The sequence below is a fragment of the Macrobrachium rosenbergii genome, chromosome 55, assembly GCF_040412425.1.
Source record: "Macrobrachium rosenbergii isolate ZJJX-2024 chromosome 55, ASM4041242v1, whole genome shotgun sequence".
In the NCBI taxonomy this organism is placed as follows: domain Eukaryota; kingdom Metazoa; phylum Arthropoda; class Malacostraca; order Decapoda; family Palaemonidae; genus Macrobrachium; species Macrobrachium rosenbergii.
This window is the reverse complement of record NC_089795.1, coordinates 19,760,980-19,779,597: the sequence shown is the minus strand read 5'-3', so window position 1 is coordinate 19,779,597 and position 18,618 is coordinate 19,760,980. Positions and strand designations below refer to the sequence as shown.

Sequence of the window (18,618 nt, the reverse complement as noted above, 5' to 3'; positions counted from 1 at the left end):
CCTAGGGGTGTTCACTGGTTACAATTTTGCCATGTTAGCTACGGAGAAGGGGGGCAGAATTGTCTTACCTCATAAGTCATAATTTGATTTATTTTTTATTTATCATTTGCGCACAGTGTTTATGAGGTTCAAAATAATGAGAATGAAGAGCTCTTTTCAAAAATGTACGTTAAAATTTCATATCATGTATTGGCAACTTATATAATACCTATGTTTTTGCTAATGTTCATGTCTTTTGTTTATGTTTATATTTTCTGTCTTTTGCTCATGTTTTTACATTCATCGCCAAGGGGGCTGGTACTAAAAACAGTGCCCATTATGCAAGTAAACTGGTAGTTACTGAACCTGAGGAGCTTGGTAGTAGTCTTCTATTTATCCCACAAGGTACTGTGTGTCTCGCTTGAATTGACACTTTATATGTTGAGCAAGGATGACAACAATATTATCAACGCTTTATTTTCAAATATCGCTGTAAATTTAGTCCCTCCCCTTAACTCTGTTTGAGTGACATCAACAATCTCACCAGCCATTCAGCTCACTCTTGAACATAAAAGATGCCAGAATTCTCTTAATTATAGGTATAAAAATAGCAAAATTGTAAACCTTCCACCAGCCCCGGGTGGCAGGACCAGGGAGGCTTTTACATCCTGAAGTTGAGCAATGGTTGAAGGTTTTATAAATATTTCTTTATTTTGTGATTTTGGAGAATATGGCTTTTGATGATGATGCTTATTCGTTTTCATCAAACAGTGATATCGAGATAGATAATTACAATGTCAGTGACGATAGTAATATTGGTTTTAAAGTTAGTGTGTACATGACAGTAAACATAAACACATATATAAACCCAATCAACCAGTTAATAACTGTTGTATAATTTTTGTATTTTTATAGGTGTTTCTTCAATGGCTAAGGAGTAATATTGTCATGAAAAAATCTGAAATTGTCTCAGAAAATACTGCACCAAGCATTCCAAAACTAAAAAGTGGTTTCTAAAAAAATGTTTTCTTTCCAAATAATATTCTTTTTAAATATAAGTTCTTAAAAGTGTCTTATATTTTAATTTTGATTATTAATCTGTGACACAATGCGATTACAACCATGTATAACATTAGGTGATAGTTAAAAAATGAACAAGAAAATATTGGTTCCATTACTAAAGTTGCAAATGTATAATACTGCCGTCGTCCTTAAGTGGCATCCCCCTAGCATCTCTTGGGTTAACATAGGGCAGCCTATCGATGGGTATTTAGCCTAGGCTAGTATCAATTATTTCAAGGGTAGAACTAAGCAAGAGCTCTGCATTGGTATTGCTTTTGAAATTAATTTTTCCTATAGTATTTTGGTTGCTTATTAAGAATTTACCGTTATTTTTTGTTGGCCAACTTTAATTAACCTGTAATTTAACCCAAGAAGTTGTATGTTGGCCAACCTGGAATGCTATCATGCATGCACAGTGTTATATGGGAACTTTTTTGGTAAAACGTGGAGTTTCCTTCACCTCCTCACCGGGGGTTTTGGGGGCCGGACACAACACGGCCTGCTAGGCTAAGTAAGGTTAGGGTACATTAGGTTAGTATAGGTATTTTAGGGTATTTTACAGTTTCGGTTGCCAGGCCGTGCAACACCTTCTGCCCGCGCTACAATAATTCTGCCAAGGTAAGTAGTTCAGCGACCCCCCGCTTTCTGGGGGGTCCAGGGGGCAAAGCCCCTGGCCAGGTTAGGGCACGCTGCCCTGTTAGGTTAGGTTGGTTACATCTGGTTAGGTCAGGACCTGGCACTACAGGAAAAGCTTGTCCTGTTTGTATTCGTCCGCCAGTTTCCTAATTGAGACACAGCCTTGGCCACCTAAACTGTAGGCGCTCCGTCTTTTATAACAGGCTTCCTATGCCAATCCTTTTTCAAACAAATGGCTACCTAATGACTTCCAAATATGCGGAACCATTCCATAACAATTATATGGTGGTCCAGTCTTTCTCCCACCATTTCCAAAACCCACCTTCCCAAAGGGCTCCCCACCCATGTGGGGTAGATATGAGGTTAATAATAACTGACGGACAACAAACAACACCACCTCCTTCGTCAGCAACACTAAAAGCATACGAAAAATCAATTTCAAAGGCAATAGTCAGTGCAGAGTTCTTACTTATTTCTACCATGTTTCCTTTGAAAAACATGAAACACCATTGGTTTGGCAGTTTCCTGGGATCCCACCTATGGGACTATCAAATTATCCTTTGCCAGACAGGGTCTAGGTCTAGGTCTAGGCCTACGTGTTGCACCTCATCCAGGATCACACATGTAGCCTCGCCTAACCTAGACCAATAAAACTCATGCAGAAGATTTACGTTTCAAAAGCCCCAGCCTACCTTACTCTCAGTATTTTAGTCCACAGATTTCAGGCCAACATGCTTCAATTCTCACCATCTCAGTAAAGAACAAATTGGTTCTCGTTTCACGTCAACAACGAAATTGCCGCTAAACCGAGTCAAGAAGTTGTTGTCTATTATGACGATCCTTTGTTTACATGCTGGAGTTTCAGCACCCGCTGGTTAACCGTGGTTGCGCTGGTAAGGGCGTGTTTTATTGCAAAACAATACAAATTCATTGAGAGAGAGAGAGAGAGAGAGAGAGAGAGAGAGAGAGAGAGAGAGAGAGAGAGAGAGAGAGAGAGAGAGAGAGAGAGAGAGAGAGAGTACATGCACTTTTTGCACTAAGGCAAGCAATGGAAAAACATGCAGAAAGACAGAGAGGGCTACAGCCTACATCTAGTATTTATTGATCTGGAGAAGGCATATGATCGGGTACCTTAGCAAGAAGTGTGGAGATGCATGAGAGAGAAGGGTGTTTCAGAAAAGTATGTTAAAATAATCCAGGATATGTATGCAGAGGTTACCACTCAGGTAAGGAGCACTGTGGGAACAACAGAAAAGTTTAGTGTACCTTGGGTTCTGTGTGATGGATGATGGTGGCATGGACTCAGAAATAAACTACAGGATACAGTGTGCTTGGATGAATTGGAGGAGATCATCGGGAATATTGGATGATTTGGAGGAGATCATCGGGAAGTGGCAGAGATGAGGATGCTGAGATGGAAGTGTGGAGTCACGAGAAAGGATAGGATCAGAAACGATTATAAGTGGTATAAGTGTCAAAGAAGATTCAGCAAAGAAGACTGCAGTGGTTTGGTCATGTCATGCGGAGAGAGGAGGATCATGTGTGTAGAAGGGTCATGGACATGGGGGTGGTTGCGAGGAGGGGGAGGAGGAGGGGAAGGCCAAGATTCAGATGGAAAGATAACGTAGCAAATGGCATGAGGGAAAAAGGGTTAAGAGAAGAGGATACGCAAGACAGAAGAAGATGGAGAAGGTTTACACGGAACAGCGACCCAATATAGAGATGGGTAAAGGCTGAAGACAAAGAAGAAGAAAGAAGAAGAAGAAGAAGAGAGAATATATTATTATTATTATTATTATTATTATTCAGATGAACCCTATTCATACGGAACACTCCACAGGGGCCATTGACTTTAAATTCAAGCTTCTAAAGAATATATATATATATATATATATATATATATATATATATATATATATATATATATATATATATATATATATATATATATATATATATATATATATATATATATATATATATATATATATATATATATATATATAGGCTATACATGATAGTCATAGGATAGATATGTGAATGATCGAGCTAGATGGAAAAAAGCTGTCAGAAACGTATACCCCACATGGAGGTGGAAAAGATTCAGAGAAAGAATAAGTTGCGTGTGTAAACAGTAGTCAAACTTACAAAACACGATTTAGCTAATTCCACTCAATGTAATATTTTTAATTTTCTGTAAAAGAAAACTATTGTGCCGGTTTTGCATATACTGTACGTTCGACCTCAGATCTTAAAAACTACTGAGGCCAGAGGGCTGCAAATTCCTATGTTAGTCATCCACCTCTAATCATCAAACACTGCAGCCCTCTAGCCACAGTAGTTGTTATTTTATTTAAGGTTAATGTTAGCCATAATCGTACTTCTGGCAGCGCTATAGGTACCAACAACATAGGCCACCACCGGACCGTGGCTGAGTTTCATGGGCTGCGGCTAAGAGTTTTATGGGCCGTGGCTGAGGCCACCATCGGACAGAAAACTCGATTGCGCCGAAGAGACTTCGGCGCGTTTTTTACTTGTTTAGGTTTGTTAACGACAAAATGTGTACTACTGCTATGTATTCTCATACATAACAGTAATAATGGAGTTAAATTTAGTGTATACAGAATATATTTTCTTATGTAGGCTATATTTCATTTTAGGCACAGCCCCAAAGTAAAGAAATCGATTTTCACATCCATGTTTTTACGAGTATTACGTGCATGTAATGAATGTAATTATGAAGAAAAGTCCTGATATAGTTAGACAATGCAATAAGAGCAAAACAAAGGTCTTTACGAGAACAGAAAGATATCACAAAAAAACTACTTTTGTGTGTGTGTCAGCTGAAAGTAGGAGACAAAATTACTTGCAAGGATTTTTATTTTATTTTATTTTATTTTATTTTATTTATTTTTTTTTTTTTTTGCGCGCGCGATTTCAGGGCATGGCTTTTTCCATAGGTACGCAGGAAGAAGATGCTCCCATTCTCGACTTTGATGCCAGTGACATAAGTGATCCTGAGGACGAGGAATGGACACCTGCTGAACTTGAACTGGGAACATCAAGATATGAAGACGACACATCTTCTGAAAGTGAGGTAGAAGAGGAGGAGGATGAACGGCCAGTTATCTCGTCTTCCGATCATACCAGACTCTCATTGTAACAGACAGCTTGGCTAGCACCCACAAGTTCCTGAGGCAGCGGTTATTACAGTACATCTCAGCTGGGGCGAATTGATTATTTTGAAGTTAACATAAATGAAGATTTTTTTATATATGAAAATCACCAGTGCCACAAATCATCGTTATGCTGCTGAAAATGGCATATCTTTGAAAGTGACCAAAGAGGCAATGGCAGTTTTTATAGGGATAAATTTTTGATGGTACTATTTTAGATTTTTAAATATTTGCAGCTGAGGAACCTCTTATTGAAAGTGACTGAACATATGACTTGTTACCAGACAGGAACGCTGGTACTGTAGAAGCTGCTGTTCTTCGATTTATCTGAAGTGTTGATCCAGGAGCTATCATGTGTTTTGATAGGTATTTCACATCTCCGACATTGCTTTTAGAACTGGTCGAGCATAACATACATGGATCCAGGTACTATTAAAAATGACTTACTTCCCAAGGGTGCTAAATTCAAATCTGAGAAAGAGATGGCAAAGCCAGGCAGAGGAGGTAGCTATAAAGAAGTAAGATCTGATGGGCCCATGCTGTAACTCAGTGCCAAGAATGAAGGTAGTTTTTACGGCTTCTACTATCCATTAACTGAACCTGAAGATGAATGTGAGAGGTGGTCTAAAAGAGAAATAAGCACATAAAGGTTAACATGCCTGCAGTGGTCAAGGAGTACAATGTTGCCATGGGAGGATCCGATGTTCATTAAAGGTTTTTAATCTTACTGCAGGAGCTCTTCCTAGACAAATAAGTGGACCTTTCGCTGCATTCTACACTTTCTTGATGTAGCGTCTCGTAATGCATGAATGGAGCACAAAGTCAAACTGGTGAATTTAAGACCTATCTGGATTTAAATCTGTCTTTGGATAGTCAATTGCTTGCTGGTACTCTTTGGTCAGATGCAGGTAAACATCAGAGCCAAAGTGATAATCAAGATGAAGATGAAAAATAAAACTGTTCGCTAAAACTCCTATGGACGAACGCCAGAAATCACAGGCAGCTCTAAGCAAAGGTTTCCAAACCAAAGAAGCCAAGCACATGCCACTTCCACTCCACAAAACAGTTCTGAGACGCAGAAATCCCGGGTGTACGGAAAAATGTAAAATTGTACGCTCCAGCTGTGAAGCCTTTTTGTGTTTGAGTTTTAGTAGAAATTGCTTTGTTGTATTTCATTCCCCATGGTGGTATTTCAGCAAGCGCTCTTACATGTTGTTTATTATGAACGTTTTATACATTCCATCGTCTTGGTTTTAATTGTTTGAGGTTGATATTTTGCTGATTTCAATCACCTAATAATGTTTTTTGAGTTTCTTTATGATTTTCACAATAAATTTTTAAGCAATTACTGTTGTTTTCTCTTCTACCTTGCTGCACAGTATTAATTAAGCCAAATATTTAATCCGTAGGCAATTGCTGCCTTTTCAGAAAAGAGCTTATTCTTCTCACTGCATTTTATCAATCTCTTTCTCCAGCCCACGGGGATGAATATACTAAGTATTTTAATAAAAATCGACGTAAGCATAATGCCTCTACAATTATCACATTCACTAAAAAATCTCCATTTTTTGCTATTTTTGCTATGACTTTAAATTCTCAATCAGCACCCTTTGTTTCTTAATATTTATTCTTCAAAACAGTCCAGTCAGTACACAGGATGTCATTTCAGTTTCAGCTAAAATCACGGTCCGGTGTTTTCCATCTCCTTAGTTTCTTTATTCCTGCGAATTCAGTTGTCACGGCACTCAAGTGGTCTTCAGCTCCGCATAAATGTTTCAGCTAGCGTTCTCTCTCTCTCTCTCTCTTTACACACACACATATATGTATGTATATGAATTTTACATCTTCGTAGACACGAGGAAATAATTATGTGCAATCAATCCACATGAAGGAAGGGAAAAGAAACGACCTGACCGTTGCGTTCTCCACCGGACCTCGACAAGAGCAATTTATTAGGAAGAAGTTTCTAGAGCAAAAAATTAAAATTGTGACAGTTCGTCGAATTCAACAAATGACAATTTAAATTCATAAAACTAGTTAAAAGGTGGTTCAACTATAAGAAATGTCAAAGGGAACACTACCAAATAACAGTCTCCCCTCGCTTCAGACTAAATTCCATATAGACTGAGTCAAGATTGATTCGTTTTCTATCATTGTAACTTGTTAATTTTGTACTGATCTTTATAATACTAAGTACTAATTAAAGTGAAGAAATTACCGATCTCGTCTCTATACGCCTTTCTGAGATATCAATACTTAAAAATAATAAATATACAAAGATAGCACATCATCCGCGAAGCGATCTGAAGGACACCTCGAAAGAAACCAAGAAGAGAAAGACTAAATTCCATACAAACATACAACAAAGAACATAAAGGGAGAAGATAACCCCTAACAAAGCGATTAAGAATATTAAAATTTGCGGGGATGCACACAGACTATAGCCTATCCCGGGCAACCAGCCAGCTCTTTCTTTACACATTCCTTAGTCCTTACTTCTAGAGGAATCTCTTGCTTTCGCTTGTTGTTATTTGGGGCCATACTTGAATGACGCTTGTATGTCAGGTCTTGCATTCTAGTTCAATAAACGAGCCTAGGATTATGTAATGACTTGTCTATGGTCTATGCATTATCATGGTGTTGACGTACAGTTATGAAATAAAAATGCGATTTGTTTGAATTTTATATGATAAGTTGATAACCTTACTTTTACACATCTGCGCAGACTCCTGCCTAAGGACGAATTTAAAGAGCTAAAGCTCCAGGCCTGACTCCCGCCTAAATTCAAAGGAGGGGGGGGGGTGGCAGTGAGGAAGATGATAGAGTGCTACCGCACTCGGCGCACTGTCCAGTGCAGCTGGTCGTACCCGTGTACAGAAGTTACCTCTTTATTCGGACGGCCATAGACGAGTCACTACATAATCCTAGGCTCGTTTATTGAACTAGAATGCAAGACCTGACATACAAGCGTCATTCAAGTACGGCCCCAAATAACAAGCGAAAGCAAGAGATTCCTCTAGAAGTAAGGAATGTGTAAAGAAAGAGCTGGCTGGTTGCCCGGGATAGGCTATAGTCTGCGTGCATCCCCGCAAATTTTAATATTCTTAATCGCTTGCTTGTTGTTTTCATATTGATAGCCCTACCTATACTTTTTAGGTAGCATTGCCATCCATGACATTTAAGCTACGAAATTTTATGAGACACAATACGATAAATGATGAATGCAGTGCAATGCCATGTAAGGAATGAAAGAATACATTTTATCTTTAAAAATTTCTTGTTTATTTCACTACCAAATATCTTGCCATTAACTTTATTGAAGTAAATAATTTATATATATATATATATATATATATATATATATATATATATATATATATATATATATATATATATATATCATTATAATCCTTCAACCACTGGCTTGACACGTTTAGTGATGAAACTGGGAAACACTACTATTCTTTGGGTAAAACTGAGATGTAATGAAAATTATCACTTTTGAAAGACATGTTCTTCTAGTGTCGGAGCGATGTTCACTGTCTGGAGCCTTGAGAGAGACCGCAGACTAACCATTTTCCAGCGCTGTGATTGGCTGACCACTAGCCAATCAGGAGCGTCGTAAGGGACGGCGCTAGGCACCAAATGCACGGCTGATGTGAATGTACTACAGTAGCTGTTTTTTTTAAGACCTTAATACGTACTTATACGAATAGCAGTATGATAACCATTAACATATATTAAAACGAATTAATAAATAGAAATTAAATTTTGTGAATACACTATGCATTCAGTTTTTCCCTGATAGCCTACTATTCTTCGGTTTGATTGCCTGATTACGAAATTTTAACGAATTTATTTTGTAGGCGTGTAAAAGTCCAGGGATAACAAACACTCTCGATCATCCCGCGAACTTGCTACCTGACGTCGACTACTGTTCGAGACAAGGTACAGTATACAGAATCCCCACCGGCTATCAGCGAGGCCGAGGAGACCAGTTGTTGTTGTGTTTGTGTTAGAATTCCACGCTCTTCAACTTGAATACCAAACGAATCAAAATATATCGTGCAACTAGCGAGAGTCTTCCGTACTGTTATTAGCAAGGTAACGTGAAATCTATATTCTTCTTTCCGATGAAATCTTCACATCGCCAAAGTGCTATTTCTGGTCATTTCCAAATATTCCATTCTATAAGTCTAAGATGCGCAGCTATATTAGTCAAGCCAAACCTTCTTGAGGGTTTTGTTAGGACGAAAGTCATTTACGTGCGTTGCCAAACTTCCATTCTAAGGAAAATTTTATGGAATATAGGTCGTTGTTATATAACAAAACTGAAGGGAACTGCTCTGAAATATTTAATATACTGGGTTTTTATGTATACAGTTGTTAATGATCAATATTTTAAACAGTTTTTCAATATTATATTTGAGAAACGTGGCATCCATGGTGCTACATCTATAATCTCGATTCTCAAGTATTGAAATCTGTATCTGTCGGTTAAGAATCAATAAACCCTTCGTTAATCTCTTAAGAATGGTCAACTCTTATAAGCTAGGGTGCTTTATGGTGAAGGTGAGGATTAGCGAATGTGTGTAAATATAGTTGGCGCTCAAACACGTGTGTGTGTGTGTGTGTGTGTGTGTGTGTGTGTGTGTGTGTGTGTGTGTGTGTGTGTGTGTGTGTGATTAAATGCTTAAAAGATGTTTGTTATCTGAACTTTTCTATAAATAAAGAAATTTTAATATGAAATTGTTTTTTCCATCTTTGCTGTTATTTTTTTCTTGTGTAGATTGTTTCAAGACAACAATCAACGGAATATGGAAAAAAAAAATATTCGGATGATAAGATAAAAAAAAAAAATACCGTGGTTAAGATTGAAATTGGTCTGGCGTTGCCAAACATCAATCTATTACAATTCTTAATGAGGTAGGGGAAGTATTTGTAACGTCACCTACAGAGCCGTCAGCGGAGTCTCCAGCGAACGTGTCATTCGCTAAGTCTCCGCTGAGCAAGTTTTCTATGGTGACTTCCCGATTTTTTCGCCATACAATTAGTCACGCCTAACGTGCCAGGTCACACGATTTCAATCAGTTAAACTATATATGTATTTGATCACCTATTATCAGTTGTGTATCTTGTATTTCTTTATTCGCAGGCATCAAGATTATATCCACATTGGAATTCTGTCTGTTTTTATATTGTAAACTGTACTTGCTCGCTGTATATTATTGTAATTATTATTGACCTCAGGTCACACACAATCTCATTGTCTTTCGCGGCTCGACGCCAGACTGCCGCTATATAAACTGCCTGGATCTGTAATAAAGTAGCTTACGGGCTGCTCCAGGAGCAAGAGCCCGTGCCAGCACAAGGCTGGCTTAATCTTAAACAACAAGTAATAAAGGCTAGCAGTCACTTTTACCTGCTCGTTTCTTTTGCACCTCTTACAAGTTTAGTAACTGAAATTAATAAATTTGCTCCAAAAATGATTGAATCTTGATTGTTGTACACAGATCCCGATGAATATTGTGTTAAACCAGTCATTAATATTAACCTTTTAAAGTGAAGAAATGTGGCTTTGGTATGCACTTCTCTGGCCTCGTGTCTCGGGCCAGGCACGGGTATATTATGAGCTGCAGTTGTCATTATAGGACAATGCAGCCTTTTGTAGTCGTCATGGAGGGTCAGAGTTCCTCACTGGGAGTCATTCAAGGACAGGCAAGGAAAATTATTCATAATGTGTTAAGATACTTCACAATGGAGAAACAGAACAGGGGACCCATTACTGATGTTGCAAATGCAACTCTTCGTACAGCTGAGGCAACAAGTCTGTAAAGCTACAGTTGAACGAATATGTAAAGAAGCATGAGAGTCGCAATAATTACTTGGTGAACCAGTTTTCGAGATAAAGAAGAGGAAAAGATCAAAACCTGTGACTGGTTTGGATGACTTTGACAAATGTTTGCTTCGTCGGATAATTCTCAAATTTTATGAGAGGAAAGAAATTCCAACCATTAGCAAAGTGTTGTTTGAAATGAGGGAAAGAACAGGATTCAAAGGTGGTAGAGAATCTTTAAGAAAAATTGTGAAAGAAATTGGTTTCCGGTACGCAAAACTCGATGGCAGGAAATTTTTGATGGAACGAAATGACGTGTAGTGCTTGCGAACAAGATTCCTAAAAAAATACAAAAAGTCAGAGAGAACGGGTGATATGTAATTCATCTGGATGAGACTTGGGTTAATCAAAATTGCACTGTAGGAAAATGCTGGAAAGATAATAAATCCGAGAAGCCGTCAGGAAATGGTGGCCGACTTATAATTCTGCATGCAGGCTCTGCAGAAGGCTTCATTCCAAACGCTGAGCTTACATTCACTGAAAAAAAAAATGATGGAGATTATCACCGTCAAATGAATCACGAAGTGTTTGAAGAATGGTTTCGTTGCCAGTTGCTCCCGAACATACCACCAACTTCAGTTATTGTGATGGATAATGCTCCTTATCATTCAAGGAAAGTAGATAGCCTACTAACGATGTCAAGCAAAAAGGCAGTAATTACAGAATGGCTCATCTCTAAAGGTGCGAAACCAACAGAGAAAATGTTGAAAAGTCAACTTTTAGAGATGGTAAAGGAGTACTCCGTTAAAATAGAAGACATTTATGTCGTAGATAAAATTGCAGCAGAAAATGGGCATGGAATTATTCGGCTTCCTCCCTCCCTACCACTGCCAATACAACCCGATAGAGCTAATTTGGGGCCAAGTGAAAAGTTTCATAGCGAAACGAAACAATTTTAAGATGGCAAATCTATCGAAACTTTCTAAAGAAACTCTGGATACCGTGACACCTGAAAATTGGGAGAAGGCCGTAAGACCTGCCAAACAATTGCAAGTGGAAGATGCAGCAAAAGATATTTTGATACATAAATATATTGACTCATTCATTATAAGTCTTTATTCTTCTCATGAGGAGTACTCTTAAAGCAATTCTCTCTCTCTCTCTCTCTCTCTCTCTCTCTCTCTCTCTCTCTCTCTCTCTCTCTATATATATATATATATATATATATATATATATATATATATATATATATATACATATATATCTAGATATATACTATAAACACTTCAAATTTACTATATTTATACACACATATATACATTTGTATTATTGCATGTGCTGTATAATATATATATATATATATATATATATATTAGATATATATATATATATTATATATCAAATTTACTATATTTATACACATATATATATATTTTATATATATATATATTGCATATATATATATATATATATATATATATATATATATATATATATATATATATATATATATATATATATATATATATATATATATATATATATATATTTGTTTGTCTTTTACGCAGTTCTGTATTGTTCTCTTTGTAAACCATTGTAGATGCATATGATCACGATCTTAAATAAAGTGTGTCACTATCATTATTATTTATCAGATATACTGTATTTATTACTTGAATGTTTCTAAAAATAAAGAAATTATTATTGTGTGAAATTTGTTTATCATATCCGTGATTTCCCTTTAGATTTTTCTCTTTTGCAGATTGTTAATAAATAAGTTAGGCTGATTGAAGGATAAAAAGAACTGTTTCATAACTCTGAAGTTTTAATGCCAATACACACTATATATAATAAATATCTGAATAAAGGAAAAATAAACTTATACCAGCGAACCCTTCTAAGACAATTGGAGTGGGCATACCCGGCCCCCACCCTCACCATACTCTGAAAGGAGGATAATCTGTACAGGACATAAAAAGGTTTTGACTTTAGGGTAATGAGTGATTCCTTTGGGGGATTAGTAAGAAATACAGAGCTTTCACTTTGGCCGCCTCCACAAAGAACTTGAAGATATGGCAAAGTGTGTTTTCGTTTTTAGACACGCCCAAACCCTCACCACAGATAGGTACTACTATAGATAGTGTGATATAAACCCACTCACTACCTTCTACCACCTTCGTGTGTGTGTGTGTGTACTGACAAACTCATATGTGTCTTGTACGTTATGTGTAAACACAATATATACCGTCTAATTTATTTCTGTTTCACATCTTTTATTGAACTTTATAGATTAGTTTCGTTCATTGCAATAATATAGTGTGGCCGTTATCTTCGATAATGACCTTACCGACGTGTTTCTCCCATCACTTGAGTTCTCTTGGAAGTAGAGAAAAAGCAGAAAGAGCAAAGGCGCTGCTCATTTACAGTGTAACTTTGCAGTGGAGATTGTTACTGTAGCAAAAGAACTGATATATTAGTTGAACTTTGACCAACACCCAGAGGAAATCTACAACTTTGAAACTGTAAACCTGGGTGCGCTAGAGTTCGAATCTAGTAAGAGCCTACTGATAAGGAAGGGGTCACCATAATATAGCTGATAACAATTATGACAAAGCTCAATGAAAGCTTATGTTTTGGTTTACATCTTTTTTTATATGCATTATATATCCCATTTCACTGGAGAAACTTTTGGGCATTTCCCACTTGATGTATTTAGTTCACTTTCGGTTTTTGTAGCCTGTGCTAAAATGCAATGTTGGAGTACTGAGCCTGATCAGCTTTTGTATCTACAGTATCTTCTTTGTTCACAGATTGAAATAACAGCAATGGCTGACCTAAAGGTGTTTGTGAGTCGTGCTACTGTGTTTCCTGATGAAATTTGCCCAGCTGTTGTCGCTGTCCAGGATGGCAAAATCCATCACATTAAGAGGCACACGACCAACGTTACATCCTACTCCCCTGACCAGGTAATTATAGCAATAAGCGTAGGCATATGACCTTGTTTGTTTTGTTTGCTGGGTAAATATTCATTTTCTCTCGTTTCCCTTGGGTTCTCCCGTTTTTCGTACGAATGATTTTCTTTGTAGAGAGCACTGTAGATTAGGTCATTGTCTGTGAGTACAGTTATGGTGCTCTTAAATAAGAGTGGCAATATTAAATAAGGAAAAATATTTGCATTTTAGTCAGTGTTACCACTTCTGTACTTATGACAATTTATATTACTTCCATTTTCCGACTGCCTGACGATCATGCATTATAATTCTTTAGTGTCATTACTCTACTCTTGCTCCCTTTCTTGTCTTCACTGCCGTGAATTATCATTGTATCATTTGCAATCCAAATACAATTCAGTTTCCATTCTCATCTTATCCTTTTGTCCTTCAGACTTAAAATTCATAAGTAGATTTTTCACTTTTTATTCCACATTACACCCATAAAGATGTTAAGCGGCTATGACCAACTACTCAGTCTTACCAGATCATATTTTGCACTAAACATGTCGCTCTTACCTGTACACTCTAATGCAAAATTTGCTTTCTTAATGAAAACAGTCAATCACTAAATGATCGTCCACATCGTAAATCCTCAATATCTTCGTTATTGCACCTCTAAAACAGATATAGCGGGGAAGTATAATCATCGCTGCAAATACAGTGAACTTTACAAACAAGGACTAGCTTTCCAACAGTAACAGATTAATTTTTCCTTTTCTTTTTAATTTTTTTGAGAAGTACAAGAAGGGCATCTCGAAGCTGATGTTAATGCCTACTAGTGCTGATTAAGCATTGCAAAATGAACCTTGGAGGGGAGGCAGGGTGGGAAATCGGTTAATCTTTAGCCAGTGTTTTAATCGAGCTCGTCTGTATACTCATTCCACCGTCTGCACCGCTTACTATAAATACAGTCCACTCCAGAGCTTTGCTTATTTCTCGTAAAGAAAGAGTTTTGACAACAGCAGCAAAAGCTGCAACACCCGTATGTTGCACCATTTAGATTTCAAGGTCAACAGTTACGCAACTAATAAAGATTATGGCATCTTAATTCACGGCATATTAGATGTAGTTAACCTTGGAGAGCGCTTCACCTTCGTCGCACTGGCTCTACAACTTGCCTTGATTTGCTTTACAGATGAATAAGTGACTATCCAACATTTCGTAATCCAATCATTTTTATACAGCATCTATTCATCCCCTTTACATATTTTAACATCTGCAGTCCTCTCAATATTCTTTATATTTCTCTGGTAAATATAATGGAAGATAAATATTTCCTGCAAAAATACTCTGTTGTATGTGATTTCAAATTCATATATTGAGTAGCGCGTAAAATTCGATGAGCACTTATGTAAGGATGAATGCAGGAACTGAATAGCTTTTCCCTAAAATAACATTAGCACTTTTCGGAGCATGCGCAGACCCAAACCTGTACCTGCCCCACCATAAAAAGTAGCTGACCCTTTGGCTAAACCAGATTCTGTGACAATGCTCAGGATTTTCATGAGTTTAATAACTACATATATATATATATATATATATATATATATATATATATATATATATATATATATATATATACATATATATATATACAGTATATATATTATATATACATATATAATATATAAATTTATATGCTGTATATATATATATATATATATATATATATATATATATATATATATATGTGTGTGTGTGTGTGTGTGTGTGTGTGTGTGTGTTACACAATCGAGAGTAAATCTCATTGCTTACCTTTTGCTAAAAGTCGAGAGCAAAAAGTCCCATCTATTAATAGCTTGATAGTGACCACATCAAAAAGGCTATTGGCTTCGTACATACACCCACGCATTCTCTCTCTCTCTCTTTCTCTCTCTCTCAGGTCTACAGCAAAAACAAGCGTTACCCAAAATAATTTACTGACAATAATCTAACATAACTGGATTGCAAGAAACAAGAGATGAAATAAAATGGAATACTAAGGTTCACCAAATGATCAAACATATTACAGTCCATCATATTCAACTAATTATTCTCTCTAAAGAGTTCCCCACAATAGGTCAAAATAAGTCAGAGTCCAGTACATTCCCAATAAGTACATCTTAACCTCCTCCTCAGCAAAACATCTGAAGAAGTCAAATAAAACCCTTATTAAACAAATGCATAAAAATAAAGATATGGGGATTCCTCCCATGTAACTTATAAATGTAGAAAATGCTGGACACAAGTGAGATAATTATATGTTAAATGAAATGAACAATCTACAGGTTGGGAAATCTAAAATGTTTCCTACCTCCAAATAGCAATGTTCACAGTCTTAATCGACATGTCTCGAACCACAGAGTCTTCACCGAAGACTTCTATTATTATTCGGTGTTGACACTTTGTTTGATAACTAATCCCTTCACAACCTGGGGCTCTGCCCAAAAAAGGACACATATATGAACAAATTCACTCTCGAAATCCTGAGCATTGTCACAGAATCTGGTTTAGCCAAAGGGTCACCGGCAAAAGAACTCATGAAGTGTTGTTGCTAGGTAGGGACGTTCTCACGCCTCAAGAATATCTGACGCATTTGACACGTGCCAGACAACAGCTAAACATTCTCTCAAGGTTCTTCCCAATGCCTTTAGCCACACTTATTATTCAAACATCTACTGTGTATTGTAATTCATAAAATATCTGTGACCTATGAGTTTTTCATACACACACACACACACACACACACACACACACACACACACACACACACACACACACACACACACACACACACATATATATATATATATATATATATATATATTATATCTCTGGATGTTCTCTTGAGAATAATGTAGCTTTTATCAGCCGTCTTAACAATTGTAACCCATATTATGACTTTATAATGGTGAGTTTCGAATCTGCCAATAGACGGCCTGTTAGCATTTTTAGAGGATGAGATGAAAAAAAAATGCGTGTTCAGACTGCCACACAAAGCTTTAATTGAACTTGTTAAATTGTTTATCAAAGGCTGTAAGTTTACTTTCAATGGTAAATATGAGCAGAAATTCGGTATGGCCATGGGAAATCCTCTTCCCCCAATTGTTAGTAATCTATAAATGGAGTGTTTTGAAAGAAAATTTTTACCAAACTTATTGCCAAGAGGTGCGTTATGGGCACGATATGTGGATGACATTTTTGTTCTATGCCAGTAAAAGGGAACGTAAACAACTTTTCCAGTAGATTGAATGTACCAGTTAATTCGGCAGCCCATCAACCTAACGGTCTGAAAAAACCCGAGAGGTTCAGTAGGAGAATAGGTATCAGCCCTCGGGCTGGGGAGTTAAACAGTGGGCCTAGCGACACACTGGCCACGTGTCATAGGTATTGGGACCTGTCCCCCACTGGCTGTCAGCCTAAGAAACAGTAGATCAGCGCCTGCCCTAAGAGCCTACAGAGGCCCGGGAGGACTTAAACTTTAACTCAACCCTCCATAAAGTTCACCCTTGAGAGTGAAGAAGGCGGAAAACTGCCATTTTTAGATGTGTTGGTACATACTGTAGATCTGATAGAAAGTTCAAATTTCCTGTCTACTGGAAGGCCACAAATATCTGTTCTTAGTTCACTTTAATTCTAACCATTCATTTAAAACTGCTGTTTTTTTCTGCTATGTTCTCGAGGGCACTGCAGATCAAGAGCCAGGAATTTTTTAGATCAAGAGCTTGACAAGATACGTGCGATTTCAGGTATCCAAACAGGTTGAGGAAAGTAGCCCGTGAGGTTTTTCAAAACCTTTCCTCGATTCTAGGTCTTCGGCATCGTTCTGGCCTCTTATTTCAGTGCCAGCATAGCTAGGTTTATGTGTCACCCTTCTTTGTGGCAAAACTTCAAGAAAGAAGTAAATAACATGATTCAAAATGAAGATTAAGATACAAGACAATAGTCCTAAACCGCATGACGAGCCAAGTAGACGGCTCAAGTTATGGCAGTGTATAGGCGCCATCCAGGCTAGAGTCCAAAGAGTAATCCACGCCAACACAGCATCCTTTGTCAATGTTCACGAAGATGACTCAAAAAAGATTCTTAATTCAGAGAACAGGACAGTTTTTGCAAATGAAGAGTTTGAGGTAATAGACCCCCCAGAATATAATTCCATGAAAACTATAGTAGCAAAATACCTAGACGCTACAACGGTAGAATACAGAGAAGACGACCTTAAAGACAGCATCGAGAGGAAAAACGAATGGGCTGCAGTGGATGAGATGATAAAAACCCAAAACAATTCCCACGCCATGAAAATAAAGTTTGAAACACCGAAGATGGCAAAGAGAGCCATAGAAATAGGATTATTTATAGCCTACCAATACATTCCAAGTGAACATATTGCAGAGGATATTTTTGTAAATTTGTCATTCTGCTACAGATGCTACTCTTATGAGCATCTGCTCAAGGAATGCCCTAGAGATAATAACTATAAAATATGCTCTGAATGTTCATCACATGATCATACATACAGAGAATGTAAAGAAAATGCAAAAAATGTGTTAACTGCAATCAACAACATAGAACTTTAGCAGCGAAATGCCCAGTGAGAAAGGCCCTAATAAAAAGAAAAATTCAAGAGATCAAAGCAAACAGAAATGCAACATCCACTACAAGCAACCGTACAAGTTACGCCAAAGTTACAGCCACTAATACAGGAAATTGCCAGACTAATGCAAATAACATCCAAAATAATATAAGTAGAATACAAGAAGGGACTAGAATCACGATAATAACAAATTTAGCAACAAAACTGGGGCTGTGCCAAGAAGGGTTCTACCCTTCAGTAATAAACAGCATATTAGCAGATAATAATTTACCTACAATACACTTCCCTAAAGAAACAATAAACATGATAGCAAGTACCATGGAAAGGAATAAAAGACAAGAAAACCATATAAGCAAAGCAGAA

At 37.1% G+C, this 18,618-nt stretch overlaps 2 protein-coding genes across 6 annotated transcripts in view; one reads left to right on the top strand and one right to left on the bottom strand.

The window, feature by feature from the left end:
* Positions 1 to 2,694, bottom strand: part of LOC136835671 (crossover junction endonuclease EME1-like) — a 172,081-nt gene extending 169,387 nt beyond the window's left edge. For 2 of the 3 annotated variants that reach the window (XR_010852234.1, XM_067099504.1), the window contains exon 1: positions 2,370 to 2,692. The gene's annotated coding sequence lies outside the window, so the exon portion shown is untranslated. Of the gene's footprint in view, positions 1 to 2,369 lie in introns of all 3 variants that reach the window. The other variant, XM_067099505.1, reaches the window with a different exon arrangement.
* A 5,998-nt stretch (positions 2,695 to 8,692) lies between these two features.
* LOC136835670 (allantoinase) overlaps positions 8,693 to 18,618 on the top strand; it is a 36,511-nt gene continuing 26,585 nt past the window's right edge. The window contains exons 1-2 of one of the 3 annotated variants that reach the window (XM_067099501.1): positions 8,693 to 8,801; positions 13,500 to 13,655. In XM_067099501.1, coding sequence (XP_066955602.1) covers positions 13,515 to 13,655 — 141 coding nt within the window. In that variant the 5' untranslated portion in view covers positions 8,693 to 8,801; positions 13,500 to 13,514. The other 2 variants (XM_067099500.1, XM_067099503.1) reach the window with 2 other exon arrangements.